This window comes from Vespa velutina, chromosome 8, assembly GCF_912470025.1.
Source record: "Vespa velutina chromosome 8, iVesVel2.1, whole genome shotgun sequence".
Lineage (NCBI taxonomy): Eukaryota > Metazoa > Arthropoda > Insecta > Hymenoptera > Vespidae > Vespa > Vespa velutina.
In genome coordinates this window covers 1,067,501-1,087,500 of record NC_062195.1, presented here as the reverse complement: position 1 = coordinate 1,087,500, position 20,000 = coordinate 1,067,501, and the positions used below count along the sequence as shown (strand labels likewise).

Genomic DNA, 20,000 nt, shown 5'->3' with positions numbered 1-20,000 from the left:
CACAAAACTGCGGCTTCTTTATCCGACACGAAACTCAGTGCAACAATAGCAATGCTCAATAGATAGCCATTCTCACGCTTTCGTAGCTTCAGCTCGGATCTTATATTATTCGTAATATATTTATATATAATATACGTTATATTATATAATATACTTATATATATATACATATATATATATATATTTATATATAGAAATATATAATATATATATATTCTCTTTATGTGTGTGTATATGTATGTGTATATATATATATATATACGTCTATATATTTCCTCTTTTATATATATATATATATATATATATATATATATGTATATATATATATATATAAAATATATATTTATATATACACGTGTTAAGTGTATCAATAATATTAAACAAACGCGAGAAGACTCGTGGTAATTAATGGCTTGGTGAATGAAAAGAAAAAAAAAAAAAAAAAAAAAAAAAAAAAAAAAAAAAATAAATAAATAACGAAGGGACAAAGAAAAAAAGCAGAGGGATGAAAAGGAGAAATGAGAGAGGAAAAAAGAAAAAAGAAAAGAAACGAGAAAAGAAAAGAAAGAAAAAAAAAGAAAAGAAGAAGATTAAAAAAAAAAAAAAAGGAAAAGAAAAAGAAAAAGAAGACGTAAAGATCGAACGGTGTGGTAGAAGTAAATGAATAGAAGAAGATCGGGAAAGTGAAGAAAAAAGTTCGAAGGGTAAAAAACTTCGAGGGAAGGAGAATAGTAGCAGTGGTCGACGAGAATCGACTAGCATCCTCCTTCTCCTCCTCTTCCTCCTCCTCTCCTTCATCCTTATTCTTCTCATCCTCGATCCCCTTCTTCTAACGTTGATCGCGTTTCTCTATTTGTAGTATGCCGTACGTTCGAGGGAAGAAAAACAGGCACGAGCTCGAGTGAAAAACTAAAAAGTACCGCGTTCTAGCAGTTTGCTGTTACTTTAGCTTTAGTTACTGAGAAAGCAAATAAAGGTCAAGATCTTCTCGAAGGTGTCAAAGAAGGCCGGGAGTCTATTGTATTGTCGAGAGTTACGTGTCAATGTCAGAGTGAACTCGTCTTCCATCTCTTTCTTTCTTTCTTTCTCTTTGACATTCGCTTTTTTTCTCTTTGTTGTTTTTCAACGTTCGAACGAAGCGTAGAGAGTAAAAGGTTTTTTTCTGGTTTTTTTTTTTCCTTGTTTTTCTTTTCTTTTTTTTTTTTTTTTTTTTTTCTTTCTTTTTACGCGAATTTCTTACATTTTCACGAGACGATACGTAAAATATCTTCATTCTGAATAATAAATTTGAACATGGACAAAGGATAGCAGGAAAAGCAGACGCCGTCGTTGCTTAAAATGTCTCTAACTATCAACGTTCTACTGCGGTCTTCGCCATTAGTCGTAACCACCCGAATACGGAAATTCGTCGTTAACTACGAATCATCGAGTTTCCAAGTTGGCGCGTTAAATTATTTCCGAATTGTATCTCACTAACACGGGGAGGGTAATAGTTCGTGTTGTAATTTAAACGATTCGTTCGAAATTCTCGCTTGAATAAAAATCGCTTCAACCTTTATCTCTCTCTCTCTCTCTCTCTCTAATGATTATATGATATATGAAGAGATGAGTTAAAAGAAGATTTATATAACGATATAATTTGAGATATTTTACTTTCGTGAGGGATTAGAATAGAATATAGATTTTTGTTCGCTGGATCGATGCAAAATTTGATTTGATCAGATCGGAGTTTTCGGTGGTTTCTATAAAGTCACTTTATTACGCGTTGGGAAAAAAACGAGTCGACGAGTATCGAACAATTGGACGGTATTGATTCGTCGAAAAAAATTTCACTGACCTCGTTTTACAACGAGTATGCATGTACATATATCGGAGCAACCTAATAAAAATCATTCGAAGTCGGATAATAATTTCTTCTTTTTTCTTTCCTTTTTTTTCTTTTTTTTCTTTTTTTTCTTTTTTTTTTCTCCCTACAAAACGAATATACGCTTTCTTCCTTTTATTATTTTCTTCTTTTTATTTTTTCACAAATAACAACTTCAGCCAAATTTCTTTCGACGAAAGCGTCGATCGTGAAAAATGTCAATCTGTTTCGAGAGAATCTCGTTGATCGCCATTAACGTCTACCGAACGTGTGAAATCGTAGTTCGACGAACGGCCAACAATCTCTATTCGTGGTGAACGACTGAGGCTTTACCGTTCAGTTTCCATCATCGTTTTCACGATAGTTTCATGCAACTTTCAACTACATAACTTTGTCATGTCACAACCGATTCGAATAAAAGAGAAACGCGTGTTCTCTCTCTCTCTCTCTCTCTCTCTCTCTCTCTCATCGTTTCTATACATGTATCTATAACCTTTCTCTCTTTAGCTTCACATTTTCATCATTGAAAATTTAATATCTTTTTATAAGTGAAAGGAAAAACTTAATAAACTCTGAATATGATAAAACCATCGAATATGAAATAATTCGACATTTTTTCAAAATTCTTTTTATATACTCTTTTATATATCTCGGTTCCCTTTTATTTGAGTCAGGGTATTTACGGGATGTATATAGGGATACTTTTATCCGAGTTGCAACAGTCAGTTTGTCAGGCTCGTTCCCTCGGCACTCTCGACTTAGCTCTACGGCGCGTAGCATGTACGATCCTATGATAAATTCATATTACTTACGATCTGGCCTCGACACTTTGACATACTCATGACATCCCTCGTCTCAAGGCGCAAAGAATTCTCTCTCTCTCTCTCTCTCGCTCTCGCTCTCTTGTGCGAGCGCGCGTTTTCAGCCATCCACGATTTATCATACGTCCGACTGCATAAGTGTGCGCATAGACACGTCCAAACGACTGAAAACTTTTCCTCGAACTTTCGACGAAAACACATCGTCTCCTTTCTCATATCTCAAACTCATTCTTCTCTTTTCAACATTATACTACGATGATCTTAAACTCGGATCTTCTCCCTTTGGCTTTTCCCAACTTGGAAAAGCCAACCCCTTAGAATTTTCTCTCTCTATCATAGGAGAATTGTCTGTGTTCGTAATATATTATACTTTCGATTCCAAATAGTTAGGCAGCATGTTGAACTTAGATACGTTTCCTATCCTTTTCCAAGTTACTCGATTCAACTCGACTCGACTCGACTCAACTCAACTCGCTAGCAATAAATTTTGATTGAAGATATTTGAGCGACATATACTCGGGTTAATCATTCAAATCTATTTTCACCTAAGATAACTTTGACTATAACGATGCCTTAATCAGCTATCAACGTCCGTCTTTCATACTTTGCTAAGTTAGTCGACACTAACAAGTTTCAATGGCATATAATATCATTTAAAGGAAAGGAAACTTTAAGATCGATAATGCTCTCGTCTTCTATTCTACTAATCGATATGAATCTAATACAATTTCCTTATTTAATCCTCATTTTTTTTTCCAATAAAAAAAACAAAATATTTCGTCTGAGTGATCCTTGTTGTATGCACATGGAAACGAAGGAGGACGCTGGATCGTTCTCGTCGAATTTCTTTTTTTTTCTTTTTTTTTATATATATATATATATATATATATATATATATATATATCTTCTTTCTTTATTTTCTTTTTGTTTGAATGAACGAAACGAAATGAAAAATTGAAAAAGAAAAATATATGAAATAAAAAAAGGTCCAGAGCAGTGTACGTACGTTAACAAAACGAAAAAAAAAGAAAAAATAAAGAAAGGAAAAAAAAATAAAAAACAATAAAAAAGGAAGGAACGAACGAACGTCCCCAAATGGTATCGGAATGGCAAGATGCACGCGTACTCGCGATTAGCACGAATTGGCTAGATATTCTATATATATATATATATATATATATATATATATATATCTATTCTATGTTTCACTATCATATTATAAATCCTCCTACATAGAGGAGGAACGCTAAAATGGGCTGATGTCGCTTGGCCGGTGTTTCCTTGCTTCTTTCACGGGCTTTTACCGGATCATCGAGCGAAAGCTTTTATATACGCTGTTATATTTATATTTTATATATATACCTAACATATATGTATATATATTATATATTATATATTATATATATATATATATTTATATTAAATATTATATTATATATAATAGAAACATACACATACATTTTATATCATAGTACAATGGTATATATGCCGTGCGCGTAATCGTCGATAAATCGTAAAAATAAAACGAACAACGAGTCGAGTCTTAATGGAAGACGAAAATAAAGGGAAGGATGAAAAGGAAAAGGGGATAAGAAATTAAATTGAAGATAAAGGCAGAAACAAAACAAAAAAAAAAAGAGAAGGAAAAAAAAAGTACAACAACGAAACGCACAAGAAAAAAAAAGAAAAAGAAAAATGGAAACCAAATCAAGTAAGACGAGAGAAGAAACGGAAGAACAATTCGAATGGATAAATAATGAATGACGATGTGAGAACGAAAGAAAGAAAAAAACTATGAAAGAAAGGGAATGAAATTTAGTTAGGATTATCGTCTTATTAGGTTGTCCCTGGCCCCCTTTCGTGTATCGCCGCCCCCCCCCCCCAAGCCCCAAACTAAGCACTACAAATCACAAGCCCAAAAGCCTGCCCCCCTCTCTCTTTATCTCTTTCTCTGTCTCTGTCTCTCTTTCTCTCTCTCGAAAGGCCCCCCCCCCCTTCGACCCCTTCTATCGTAAACTATATTATATATATTTAATAATACGTCGGAAGGAGGTGCAGGATATCCGAGACACAGACTCCAAAATAATATACTTATACATGCTTCACACACATATATACATCGACCAGTCAAAGCAGGGACCACGTGATTATGTCTGAGCTGGGATTGCGACTTAGCATGGAATAACAAGTCCACGACGCTCTACTATCGACTCTGCAGCCAATCCTTTTCTCTAATATCTCTCTGTCTCTGTCTCTCTCTCTCTCTCTCTCTGTCTCTCTTTCTCTATATATATATACATGTCTATCTCTCTTTCTCTCTTTATCCCTACCTTTCTCTTTCTTTTTCTTTTTTTCTCTGACACACACACACACACATATACACATTATTTCTCCCTGGTTGATTTTTCCTACGGGTTATACTTTAATTCTTCGTTCTTTTCGTTAGATTTCGTTCTTTACCAACACACATACTATACCCACACGTACATTTTTTTACATTTTTTTATACCCAGTATATTCCTCTCTTTCTCTCTTCTCTTTTTTCTTCTTCTTCTTTTTTTTTCTCTTTCTTTTTTTTTTCTTTTTTTTTCTTTTTTTTTTTCTTTTTTTCATTATTTTCCTGACTACTCGTTCGAGCGATTCGTCGCTTTAACGAGGCGAGCTTTACGAACGATTTCGATACGGTACGAGAGTGTCCTTTTCTCGTACCTCTCTGTCCCTCTCTCTGTCTCTCTCTCTCTCTCTCTCTCTCTCTCTCTCTGTCTATCTCTATCTCTGTCTCTCTCTTCTCTCTTTTTTTTTGTTCTTTGTTATACGGCGAAGAGGAAGAAGCGACGTTTACGACATGATTTTTCTTTTTTAATTTTTTTTTTTTCTTTTTCCTTTTTTTTACGATTTTTGTACGATCGAACGAATGCGTCCATAAATATATATCTACGAGTCATGAAAAATCGTAAATGTTCATCGTTAATATTGAAACGAGTAAGTAATTTGAGAAAAAAGAAGATAGGATCCTGCGTGTTTGTGTCTGAGTCTCTCTGTCTGTGTGTGTGTGTGTGTGTGTGTATGTGTGTTTGCGTGTGTGAGTTTGCGCGCGTGTTATTTTCCTCCCTAGGAAAAATAGTGCAACATTTAAAGTTGAGAAAATATATAACCGTGTCACATCCGTTTTATACAATTTACCGCTCGCTTCGGTCATCCTCAAAGCCAGTAGCACCACCATAACAACTCCATCCTTACTTCCGGCCATTTCGTTTATGAACAATTTGCCGGGACCAGTATTACCCTCGTCCGGGCGACGAGTACACAACGAATGTCCTTCCTCCACCCTTGGTATCTCCCCGGCACCCGCTACCCCATAAAGTTCATTGTTCCGAGCTCGAAGAGAAATGAAAGTTTGCGAGCTCAGCACTCTTGATCCTAATTTTTTCTCTTTTTTCTCTGTCCATGTATGTGTATGTGTGTGTGTATCTCTCTCTCTCTCTCTCTCTCTCTCTCTCCCTCTCTCTCTCTTTCTCTCTCTTTCTCTATCTCTCTTTTGGTTTTTTTCGTCATAGTAAACGTCGAAATCGTTCGGAATCCTTTGGTATCGTCCCGAAAGCATGTCCTTTGACGATCGTATTAACGTTCGCCAAAGGAGACGCTTCGCAGGATCTATCGATCCTTAAACCTCTCGATTCCAAGACTAAGTAAATCCCGTCGTGGAGTCTATAGCTGAGCGACGTCTCCATGCCAGCCAGATGCGACTCCTCATTCTTGAAATTCTCCGTGAATCGACTCCGAATCCGACTTCCCTTTGGAGTCTCCCTTCCAAAAGCTAATTCTCTTGTTTCCCCCTTTCTCCCTCTTCCCTAAACCTTTATATATATATATATATATATATATATATATATGTCTCTCTTTCTCTCTCTCTCTCTCTCTCTCTCTCTCTCTCTATCTCTATCTCTATCTCTATCTATCTCTCTTTCTCTCTTACTATCTCATTCTCCTCGTAACTTCGACGATAGAACGAACAGATCAACCATACTCGCGATAGGATACTACGATCTTTCGTCGAACGAGAGACAAACCGTCACGTCATTGTCAGGAATATCGAAATTACTTTGGGATGATTCCCTTCGATCGGGAATTCTACGAGCGTAGAGAGATTCTCGAATATTTTTCTCTTTCACTATTTCTCTATATATCTATCTATCTATCTAACTCTATATCTAACTCTATTTTTTTCTCTATCTCTGTCTCTGTTTCTCTCTCTCTCTCTCTCTCTCTCTGTCTCTCTCTCTCTTTCTCTCTCTCTCTCTCTCTCTCTATTTTTCTATCAATTTTATCGGGATACATCGATCCTCAAGGAATATCCTTGATTCTTTTCGAAAGATTTAGCATGACCCTGATATCTTTTAAGATCGAAGGATAACTTTTTACGACAAAACGATGATATTATAGAATAAACATAACATTAATAAGTTCATATTTAATTCTAACTTCGTTGTCCTTTAATATCCATTTGGTATTACGATTATTGTTATTACTATTACTAATACTACTCTTGCTAGTAGTACTACTACTACTACTATTATTACTATTATACAGTTCGTAATCCTCTTAATTATTCGCCTGGAAATCTAATTTCAATCCTTTGCAATAGTTAACTTTTTTTCTATATAATATTTTATATATATATATATGTATATATATATATAATCTCGTAAATATTTAACTCGATAAATATAATAAGTACATGTTTTCTTATAATAATGCGTCAGTCAGAAGAAGGTCTTTAATTCGATCAAAAAAAGAATTCAGAGTCATTGCTAAATGTTGTATCAATACATTCGCTTATAGTAATTTATAGACGCAAATCATTTTCGACGAATAGAATTCGTATTTCTTGCGAAAGATCGTAAATCGAGATTTTCTTCAATGAATGAGTAAGGAAAGAGATGAAAAGAAAAACAAAAAAGAAAAAGAAAAAGATGAAGAAAAGTAAAAAAGGAAAAAGGAAAAAAAAAGGAAAAGAAAAAACAAACGGAGAGTTTTGACATCTCAAGAATAAGGGCTCGCTTGGCTACGCTTAGGCTAAGTTTGCATTCATTTCGCATACATTGGTGGAACGTCATAATTATTGATTCTCTAAGCAAAAAAAAAAGAAGAAAGAGGACGTTCGTCTTCTTTGTTTTTTTCTTTCTTGTTGAAAATAAAAAAAAAAAAAAAATGAAAGAAAAAGAAACCAAAAGAGAAAAGTACGCAATGAAGGATCAAATATGTTCGTTCTCGTATTGTTACGAAAATCGAAAATTCGATCCTTCTTGAATACTGAATTTATAGTCACACGTAAGAAGTAAGAGACCATAACTCGTCAATCGGTTACGCTCGCACGAGCCTAGCAAGTGGAAAAGTTAAACGGAGCGAGAAAAATCAGCCAATCAGGGAGAATGTCTTTTATGAAAGCTCATCGACCCGATAAGCTCGTATTTTGAAAAGGTGTCTCCTTAAATTTGAATCAAATTTAAATGACATTTCTTAATACATTAACGAAGAAGATTAATATAAAACGAAATAAGAGAATAATATTGTTATACTTTTCATTATAAAAAAATTTTTTTTTTTGAAAGTGTAAAACTAATACGCGTCAAATGAACATTCGATAGGTTGCATTTGTCCATTTGTGATTTTTATTTTTTTCCTTTCTATTTATTTTTTATTTTCTTTCTCTCAGAGAAAACAATAATACGAATCATTTCAGAAATCATGTACAACAATCGAACGATAGTTAGTTCTAATTCCGCTAGGCTCAACGAAATCTACGTTGATCGAATTAATTTACACACATTAATGATCCAGCTAGATGATTATGTCGAACGTAAACGTGCGGTTGCATATAGATCGAGAAATACGTATCTGCTACTGCTATTGATAAGTATTATTTAATCGTGTTAATAAAATTGACATGTGCAGACCCAATACGCTTAACAATCTCAATATCTATTTATGCGGGAAATGCGCTGAGATATCTATACCTACATACATACATGCATACATACACACACACGCACAAACACACATACATATATATATATATATATCAAATTAAAATGCACATAAGCGATTGATTATTATTTTATTAACAAATTCTCATAAGCGTCACGAGATAATAATCTTTTCGTTATTAACCATTGTTAATCTATATATATATCATTGCATTTTCCGTCTGTCTAACAAATATTTCTATCAATTTTGACGTCAAATTGATATTGAAGAAAATTAATGTTATCTCTTTTGATATGGTAAATAATTAAATAAATAAATAAATAAACAAATAAATGAATGAATGAATAAATACAGACAGAACGATAATAGAGAGTAGTATTTCTTGAGTAATAAAAGTAAAATAAAACGATCTAAAAAAGATATATATATATATATATATATATATATATATATACATATGTATGTGTATGTAAATATGTAGACGAGAATTCTATTGAAGTAGAAGCAACAGAATTTTCGTAGACGAAAGGGGGGACGTCAAGAGTCGAATCTTTTGACGAAGGAGGAGCGAAAAGGGGGTAAAAAGATATTGAGCCAAGGGTGCAAAGGGTCCGATTCAAATCGCTTGGAAGGCGATCGAGGCACGACTAGACGTTGAGAAATAAGCGTGCTACCCAATACCTGTCTCTCTCACCTGTTGCACCCGTGGTTACTCGCTCGTTGAAACGCGAGCGGCGATGCGTCTCAAGACGCGTTCTTTCTTCTTCCTCTTTTTCTCATCCTTTTTTCTTTTTTTTTTTTTTTTTGTTGTTTTCCTTCTTTTCTCTTTTTGGTTCTTTTCTTCCTTTCTTTCTTTATACCTTACGATCCTCTCTCAGTGTTCGTCTCTTTTCTTGCTAATACGCGCCATTCCAACCGGATCACTTTTATTCTCGATTTTCTTTCTATCTTTCTTTTTTTTTTCTCTTTGTTTTCTTCCTCTTTCTCTTCTTCTTCTGATTCTTTTTCTTTTAGTTCTTTTTTTCTTTTTTCAAATTTTACTTACTACCCATCTCCCCCCTCTTCACCATCATTCGTTCACGATAAATACGCCACGATCCTTTTCAATATTTTTCCATTTGTACTTCTTTTTTTTCCACCCTCTCTTCGACGTAGTTTATCCGAATTTCTAAATCGGCTCGCATTCGACACCTAAATTTCTCAACATCTAACTTGCGATCGCCTTCTATTTTATCGTTAAGTTCTACTACGTCAACGTCTGACGCCGTTACCTTAACATTTTTCAAGTCGAAAAGAAGAATCGTGATAAGACGCATATTAACGTATTCGATCGGAAAAGGGTCTTACTTGAAAAAGCTCCTTAATTCTTTTCCTTTTTTTTTTTTTTTCTTTTTCTTTTTCTCTTACCCCTTATATTCACCCATTCGATATCTCCTCCATTAACAAGATAAATACAAGCGATCATCGATTTGAGATCATCGATTTTGTAAGGAATAAAAACGTTTTGCTCTTTTAAGGGATAAAAACGCGTTTCACTTTTTTTCTTCTTCCTTTTTTCTTTTTCTTTTTTTTTTTTTGTTTCTTTTTCTTTTTCTTTTTATCCCGGAGAAATAATTTCCAAGACTTTCGATCGAAAATTCTTTCAAGTTTTCTCCCTCTTATGCTTTTCCACTTACTCGATATAATTTTGAAAATATATACGTTTCGACGTGATAAACGTTACGATGAGTTTATGAATAGGAAAGGAAAAAAAAAAAAAAAAGAAAATTGTGTCAATGCGAAGAAATGATATAATAAAATCTAAGACGAAGCCGCCATTGTGCGCGACATGGATGCATTATTTGTTCGGATGCGTTCTTACCTGCGTGCCCGAGAACGCATTTTGGTATAACCGGAGATACGAATCTATATAATCGAAGGAAATAGTTTTATTTGCGTTAAACGTGCGCGCGAATAACGGGGCACACATGTAAGATCACAATTGCCGAAAAACATTTTATTGGCTTATCACGATTATTCGAACGACATTTCGAGATTTTCCTAGAATTGGAAAAATTCTCGAAATGATTTTCATCGTTCGAGAGTGTCTCACTTACGATTACGATCGATTAGTCTCGAAATGGCTTTAATGATAAAAAAAATAAAAGATATATATATATATATATGAAAAAATATTGTTCTAACGACGAGTCTTCCACGCGAATGAAAAAATTCTACAAACATCTGCATACATGTATACCTATATATATATATATATATATATATATATATATATATATATATATATATAAAATCAATTGTATAAAAAAATAGATTGTTGATAAACATATCTCGAGACAAGGATACGTAACGAAAGAGAGAAATGCTCCTCGTATCACCTCAAGCACAATGCGAGTCGGACGAGAACGTTTCAAATTGAAATTGAAAAAAAAAAAAGGAAAAAAAAAGAAAAAAAAAAAAGAAAAAAGCAAAAAAAAAAAAAAAAGGAAAATAAAATATAAAGATAAAAAAATAGTCGCGAAAATTATATCGCGATTGACACGTTTGTTGAGAGAGCACGGTCAATTATCACCTACCATTCCCACTAATCATCTTTAGATTTATTATATAATTTTTAATCGAGTGTATATATTTATTACATATATTCATAGTGTACAGATTTCAAACAAGAAACTTATTTACTCTGATCGCTCTTCATCGTTATCCCCGTCATCGGTTTACGCACGGACGATCGATCCGCTCGTTTATCTTCCTTGATCACTGTTCCGTCTTCTCACCGTTGTAACATATTTTTCATTCTCTCTTTTACCACTGTAATTTTCTTGGGTACCCTGATTGATCGATATCATTTGTCAAAAATTACAAACATATATATATATATATATATATATATATATATATATATGTATGTATGTATGTATCATGCAAACCAGTTGGAAAGAAAAATCGACTCTTGCAAAGAAAAGAAAATAAGAAAATATTTTACCCGTTTCATTCATTTCGTACCTCTTACTTTTCTTTTCTCCTTTTCTTTTTCCTTTTATCTAAACGATTTACCTAGACAATTTGAACGAGTCGAAGAGCGACGAAAGAAAAAAACAAAAAAAAAAAAAAAACAAAAAGATATATTATCTATCCGAGACAAGAATTAACATCTGCCGGGAGAAGAAAAGAGGGAAAAAAAAAACGTAGAATTTTATTTTTTAATCCTCGACCGCTATGTAGAAGAAATAAAACAAAAAGAAAAAAAAAAAAGATAAAAGAAGAGAACAAAAGAAAAGGGTGGACAATATAAAAGGGCTAAAAGGAAAAAAGGAAAAGAAAAAAAGAATAAAAAAATAAATCGGTGAGGAGAAATTTAAAAAATCGTCGTAACTTTTCGCGCTACGCTAAACCGTGTCTCCGCCCTTTGGTGAACCCTGTCTCCCCCTTCCTCATCCTCCCGTTCTCTCACAAAGTCCAGAACCAAGAGTAGAGATTTACGAGCGAAACGATCTTCCGTGATTCGATGATCCCAGAGAAACGTGTTCGTTCGTGTCAACGATGGACGATCTCGAGCGCACTTTCGAATCTCGTTTACCTCGTAAATTCGTATCGAGAGACGGTCGAACGTTTTTTTCTCCTTCCCCCTTTCGCACCTTTTCTCTCTCACTCTGTCTTTTTGTTTTATTTTCCTTTTTTTTTTTCTTTTTTTTTTCTTTTTTTTTTTCTTTTTTCTTTTTTCTAAACGCTAGGTGCCACTCCCCGTGCTCTCTCACCTTTTTTTCTCCGCCCTTTCCTCCCCAACCCCCTGCCCGCCCCACCACCGCGTCAATATTTTTTTCGTTCACACTCAAGAGAACGCAGTCCGAGCGCATTTTATCAACCAAACGTATACTGCATATAACGTTTTCCACCACTCTCTGTCTCACTGTTTCAATCTATCTATCTATATCTATCTATCTATCTATATATATATATCTGTCTCACTATCTATCTATCTATCTATCTATCTACTTCTCTTTCTATCTAATGTCTCTTCTCCCGTCTCATTTGACCCTTCAAGATTCCATGTATATATATATAAATATATATATATATATTATAGCGAATGTATATATATAATATATATATATATATTATAGCGAATTGTCTATACTCTATTTCTCTAAAGCCATACGTTATTATATTATATATTTATATGTGTCTATGTATTCTGAATGTCAATATGTATCCATGTTGTTCAATTGGAAAGTTCTCGTAGAAAAAGGAAACAAAAAAAAAAAAAGAAAGAGAAAAATAAAATAATATAGAAACTAAAAAGAATAGAAAGTATGATGGAGGACTAATATTATAGGAGGGAAAAAGAGAAATGAAAGAAAAAAAAAATAAAAAAAAATAAAAAAAAAAGAAAAAAAATAAGAAATGACAGAAAATTGAATAAAATAAAATAAAACGAAATAGAATAAAACGATGGAGAAAACAAAAATCATGGACAAAAAAAAAATTAAAAAAAAGAAATAATGCAGAAAGAAAATGAATTCAGTCATTCATATCGAATTTGTTTTAACGTTAAATTATTAAGTTAATGTATTTCGTCTGTGTAATTAAATGCACACGCTCGTGGAGCGCGCGCGCGCGCGCGCGCGCGCGTGTGTGTGTGTGTGTGTGTCGCATGTCCCCGTATAATTGATTAATTAATTATTATTATTGTTAATCGGTGTACATCGGTGTACGTTATATGATCGTTTCTCCAAAATACGTGTCCTTTTGAGGATGTAGAGATGCATGCGGTTAACGATATACGATATGTATATGTATATGTATAAATATGTGTATATATATATATATATGTACATAATATATCTAGAGCTACTATTAGGTAGCACGTAGGAATCCATATATCTATATTCTGTTCTCTCTGTTTTCACCTCCTTCGTGTCCTCTTTCAGGCTCTGATTTTCTACCTCTTTGTCGGTATCTATCATCACCCTTGCATTGCGATTTAAAGGGACACACCTATTAGTCGTTCCTCTGTACATATGTATGTACATGTAGGTACTGTATACTCCGACACACAGTGTTACGTTTGCGAGGGAGTATGTAGTATACGTGAGAGCAGCTGTGCATATTTGTTATTCGCACGAAGTTCACTATAGTCCGTATATTTCAATGTTCCACGTATACGCATACATGGACACAGACGTACACGTACTAACATAGTATACATTAGATACAAACCTATCTACCGTCTATCTCTGTCGCTCTGTACATTATCGTTTACCGTTTCCAGCTCTCAGAAATGATCCAAGATACTCGTCAAACTATTCACGAATTCCTTTGAAAGATTTCCTGTCTAATAAAGGTATAGATTAGGGATCCTATACTTTGAGAATTTACATCGTCGATGAACGTAATAGGGAATTGTCGTGAAAATGGTCGAGACTCGTCTCGTTGTTTTTTTTTTTTTTTTCTCTCGAAAGACATATATATATATATATATATATATAATGTATATTGTATGTATATATAGAAAAGAGAGAAGATAATTTTAATCGAACACTACTTATGTGACAAGCAAGGAGCAATCGTTCGTGTATCGCTCGAAAAGAAATTTATTCGTAGAAAATGGCTCGTCGGATATATTCAAACGTTCCATTATTTATTTTGGAATGACGTATGTGTATTTTTTTTTTTTTTTTTCTTTCTTTTTTCTTCATCTACGATCATTCGCGATCAGTCACGATCGATCGATTGTATATCATGAGATAAATTTTCACAAGGAAAGTTTCATTTTATTCGAGTTTACCCAGTTGTTTCTACGAGGATCTCATGTGTTTTGCTCGTTATCGATTTAATTTCAATGTAAAACAAGGATAGATGATAACTCACGATTAGGTTTTTCTTTCAATAGTTATTCATTCGTGCACAAAACGTTTACGATAAAATACGATTCCCTTTGTATTATCCTTCTCGAGAATGATAATTTCATGCAAAATTGATATCATACGTAAGTACGTATTTACGTATTTAATTTTATCCACGATGATAATCTATTTCGTTTTCGATTAATTCTCGTTAATTCGTTTCTATTGATAAAAGTAATCCGAAGGAAAAGATTTACCATATCTATTTCTGTTAGTTAAAAAAACACACACAAAAAGAAAGAAAGAAAGAAAAAAAAAAAAAGAAAACGTCGGGTTTTAATCAAAGCCACGTTATTCCATTTAATCTATCTCGCTTCGATGAAAATTGAGAGTACGAGTATTCTAAATGAATGTTTCATGAGTTAATACGGATACGATCTATCGTACTTGAATAATTTATAACGTCAAAACATTTCAAATAATTCGTTGGACACACGATTTAAGGACAATTTCGCGAGGTCGTAGCATTACGAGTGGTCGACGCGAGAATGCGAGCGTCGTTCAGTACCGTTGAAAAGAAGGATAGTATATGCGGCAGGAGGGGGAGGGGGAAAAGGGTTATTTGGACTCGTCAGAAAGTACATACATATACAAGCACATTCCATTTGGCGGCCGATCAAAGAGCAACAGATACTACTAAAATCCAAACGAAACGATCTTTTTTTTCAACGATCCTGGAAAAAAAGAAATAAAAAAGTACACACACAGAGAGAGAGAGAGAGAGAGAGAGAGAGAGAGAGAGAAGGGGGGTTGAGATACGAAAAAAGAGATTTTCTATTCTCCAATTCGATTCAGTCACTCGTATCATCTTTTTTTTTTTTTTTTAAGCTTTGATGCCGTTTAATTTTACAATCTCTCGTTGCTCTCGCATGTCATACGTGAAAATTTCATTACGATAGGTCGTCCGACCTTTAAAAGAAAGTGGCTATGATAAGTGTTTAGAAAAAAAAAAAAAAAGAAACAAGGAAGAAAAAAAAAAAGGAAACAAAAAAAAATCTTCTCGATATTATTATCTTTATGTTATTCGTTTTAACGACGATCAAAGAGGAATCGTAAAGAATAAGAAAGAAAAAGAAATTTCAATTCCGATGATTGTGTCACGTTTGAATTTCACCGACGAGCCGACAACTTCGCGACTGTTAAATTGCTCTCTTTCACGACATCTTCACCTTGTACGTAAATACATACATACATACATACATGCATACATACATTGATACATAGATACATACATAGAAGCTGCACGAACTTTTCTCCTCTTAGTTTCGCATGTTAAATCGAGTAACGTTAGGCGAGTAACATCGAAAAAAGATCAACAAAAGATACCACTTTTATTTCTATTTTACGACCAAACGAAAACCACTTTCGCAGAAAGGAAAGGGAAGGGAATTTAAGTGGCGATCGAATTAAAAATCAATAGACCAAGAACGTCGTCGTAAAAATGTTTGGCGTGGAACAACTTGCCGCCATTAATTCTTTATTTCGTGATTCGATTCTGTTGGCCAGCCAGCTAGACAAAAAGAAAAAAAGTGAAAGGAAAAAGAGAAGAACTAAAGGAACGATTTTCCGTTTGGTCATCGACTGGTACAACCATCTACAATTTGTACCGATTTCCTTATCGTAAATCAAAGAAGGAAAGAAGAAAAAGAATGAAAACGAAATAAATAAATAAATAAATAAATAAATAAATAAATAAATAAAAGATAAACAGGAAAAATAATCGTTTCTCCTTTTTATCTATGAAATCGCATGTCTTGTTCGAAAGTATGCATGTATTGTATTATAATATCTAATATACTTTATAGATATATATGTATATATGTATGTATGTGAATATATATATATATATATATATATATATATATATATATATATATATAATGCATCCGTTTATGCATGAGCGCACGTTTTTCTAAAGTTTTAGAAGTTTCCTATAATTATACTAATACGGTATGCCAATATTAGAATATACGCTCGTTTTAATCAAACTTTGACCTTGATAGCTCGATCTGGTCCTCGAGTCAGAGAAGGGAGGTGACTTGTCCGATTTCATCATGAACGGGGAATGGTACCTCATCGGTGAGTTCTCTATGGAGTAAAGTTTGCGGATAGCCAAAATCTCTATACACGAATAATTTCCAATAATTTCCAATCGTTCTCTATTTATGAAAGCGTCCAATTGAATGGGAAAGTGGAATGCGAGATAATGAACAAAAATATATATTTATTTCTTTACGATAATAACAATAAACGTTGAATTATTTGTTTGGAAACGAGGAACATATCGTTTTTCTTTTCTTTATCTTTTGTTTCTTTTATAATAATTTTCTCTATCTATCTTCAGGTGTTGCATTTTTTACCTTTCTTTCTTTCTTTTTTTTTTTGTTCTTCATCCTCTTACTATCATTTATAAAAATAAAATACGAGATCGTTTCTGTGAAATAAAACTTTTCTCTCTCTCTCTCTCTCTCTCTCTCTCTCGCTCTCGCTCGCACGGACAATAATTCGTTAATTCGAGTGACATCGATCATGAAGAGAGAAATGGCAGGATGAGGTGGAGCTTATTAACGCTGAGGTCAACGTAGCGTCGATATTGGCACAAGAATCGATTGAGAGTGACCGGTGGAGAAGGGAGAAAGAGGGAAGAGGGAAAAGTGAAGGGTGAGGAATGAGAGGAAGAGGAGGTGAACCCACGTGATGGTGGCTTTCCAACGGGAAGCATATATACCACGCGGAAAGCCCTCTTTTCCCTTTGTACGTCGAGATCAAAGCCCCTTGTCTCTCGTCCCTTCTATCCATATCCACTGTTCCTCTTCTCTTCCTTTATCTATCTGGCATTCGTACGATGCTAATGCACAGTTAATCCAAATGGTAATTTGCAAATCTGTTTGTCCGTTATTACGTCGAGCGCGAACGAGAAGATTGCTCGATGATTTTACCCAGGAATCCATACGTGATTATATATACTGCTCGCGTAATAGTACATATATACAGTACATACGTTCATATTTTGATGAATATAATAATTACAAAAAAATATGTATATATATAGATATATATATAGATGCAAATATAGTAATCGTTTACAATCGTTTGACGTAATAACAATTCGCATGTCTTTATGTTATTTGTTAGACGATAAAACGGATAAACAGGGGATTTATTTCTTCGTAAGAGCAAGTTTAAAGATTATACCTTGTCACGCGTACATATTGGCATAGAGACGGCTTTTCGATCTGTCAACGGCAGAATATATCGCAGTCCATTATTCGAACTCTGTGTCAACGGCTGGACATCCTTGACCAAAGTCAAGTCGGCTTACATCCGACGTCCTTGACGTTTTAATTAAAATCGAAGTCAAATTTATCGACGATTCAAACTTCGATCATCGATTCGAATTTCGATTCTTCGATCGAATGATCGTTTTCTTTTTTCTTTTTCTTTTCCCTCTCTTTCTTCCGTATTATTATTATTTTCTTTTTCTTTTTGTTTTTCTTTTTTTATACTTTTTCTTCTATTCGATAGTAATGATCGATAGAAAAATAGATCGGGAAAATTGTATTAATAAGATCTAAGGAAAAATCTCAAAGTCTTACTTATAATAAATCGAATTTGCAAATAAAAATGGCCATACCATATGTGCTTATCGGAGAATCTTTTATTATTATTTCTTTTTTTTTCTTTTTTTTTTTTTTTCTTTTCTTTCCTTTTCTTTTTTATCGAGCGAAACCACATAGAGATCGTTGCTCTCGATTGAATAGAAACCAAAGGAATTTATGATACCTTCTCGATGGTCGAAGCACCATGTATGCATTTATGTATGGTCACACCTTTACGAGAATATTTTCTTTCTCCATCGTGAAAGTAAGCGCGTAACAACGTTCATGCATCGACGAATTTCGTTTACCATCTTTTCTTTTCTTCTCTCTGTTCCTCCCTATTTCCCTCCCTTCACTCTCTCTCTTCCTCTCTCCCGTTCACTTTTCAACCTTCGCGCAGTTATATATTTCCTTACGGTTGTGCCGATAATAACGACGAAATCGTGACTATCTTACCCTACTTTTACGACCTGGGAGAGTGAATGGGAAAGAAAAAAAGAAGAGGAAGAAGAAAAAAGAAAAAGAAAAAAGAAAACCGAGGGAAAGATGAAAAACGAGAATCGAGAAAGTGTATAGGGATACTCCGAAATAGAACATTCGTTTATATAAAACGTCCTCGTTCCGATCGAAATTCCCCGATGGTGTAATATTCCTGAACGCGAATGGATATAACCAAGGGAAATAGAGACAAGGGCTTTACGTTCCGTGACGTGAGAGGGTAAGATCACGAACGAATAAATCGAACGATTTGAAATCTTACAAATATGACGGGTGCTTCTTCTCGTCTCCTTCTCTTTCTCCTTTTTTTTGTCTCCCCTTTTTTTCTTTTTGTTTTTTTTTTCTTGTTTTTTTTTCTTTTTTTTTTTTTTTTATCTCTCACGAAACCTCAGCGTCGGTCGTACAATTTCTCTCGAGGAGAGAGAAAGAAGAAAAAAGACCAAAAAAAAAAAAAAAAAAAAAAAAAAAGAAAGAAAAGAAAAAGAAAAAACAAATGGAAGATCATCGTATGACATTTCTCGTAACATAAGATACGTTTGGAACATTGAATATGTGACTATTGACGATAAAACAATTAAACAGACAACAGTGAATGTATATTGTTTGTTGTTGTTAATGTATAAATCGTGAGTTACGTTTCTTAATTTTATCGAAATTCATAATGGTTTATGATCTCAATTCTCTCACGATACTTTGCAATTTAATTATGGATTATAATTATTCCCGTAACTGCTACGTTCGTAGTACGTTCAGTATATATAAGAGAGAGAGAGAGAGAGAGAGAGAGAGAGAGAGAGAGAGAGAGAGATATGACGATCATTACTAAAACGAGAGATACGTATCGTGATATCGAAGAAAAGAAAAGAAAGAAAAAAAAAGAAAAAAGAAAAAAAAATCAAACAAATAAGAATTTGTCGAATGAAACAACAATCGGATATCTCTCGTTCGAGTCTTCATATCGAAACATTTCACTTTATTTATTCGATATATCGATATAAACTTTCTTAATTTCAGGTATGCCTGGACGAAAGAATACTATAGTATATAAGTGCTGTCCGGAGCCGTACGTCGACGTGACCTTCACGATACAGATACGCAGGCGAACGCTATACTATTTTTTCAACCTGATCGTGCCCTGCGTCCTGATATCGAGTATGGCCCTATTGGGTTTCACATTGCCGCCCGATTCCGGAGAGAAGCTCACCTTAGGTAACGTAACTCTTAGCATGCCTTGCCTGCCGCACTGAGCCTAATACATACACACGTGTATTATTATATCTATACTTTATTTATCCTTTTAGTTCTTTCGTATATCCTTTTCTTA

General features: G+C 33.9%; 1 protein-coding gene across 5 annotated transcripts in view; it reads left to right on the top strand.

The window, feature by feature from the left end:
• LOC124951216 (neuronal acetylcholine receptor subunit alpha-7) overlaps window positions 1–20,000 on the top strand; it is a 247,398-nt gene that overhangs the window by 148,341 nt on the left and 79,057 nt on the right. For all 5 annotated transcript variants that reach the window (XM_047499215.1, XM_047499218.1, XM_047499214.1 and 2 more), the window contains exons 7-8: window positions 16,583–16,658; window positions 19,691–19,885. In XM_047499215.1, the coding sequence (XP_047355171.1) occupies window positions 16,583–16,658; window positions 19,691–19,885 (271 nt within the window). The remainder of the gene's footprint in view (window positions 1–16,582; window positions 16,659–19,690; window positions 19,886–20,000) is intronic.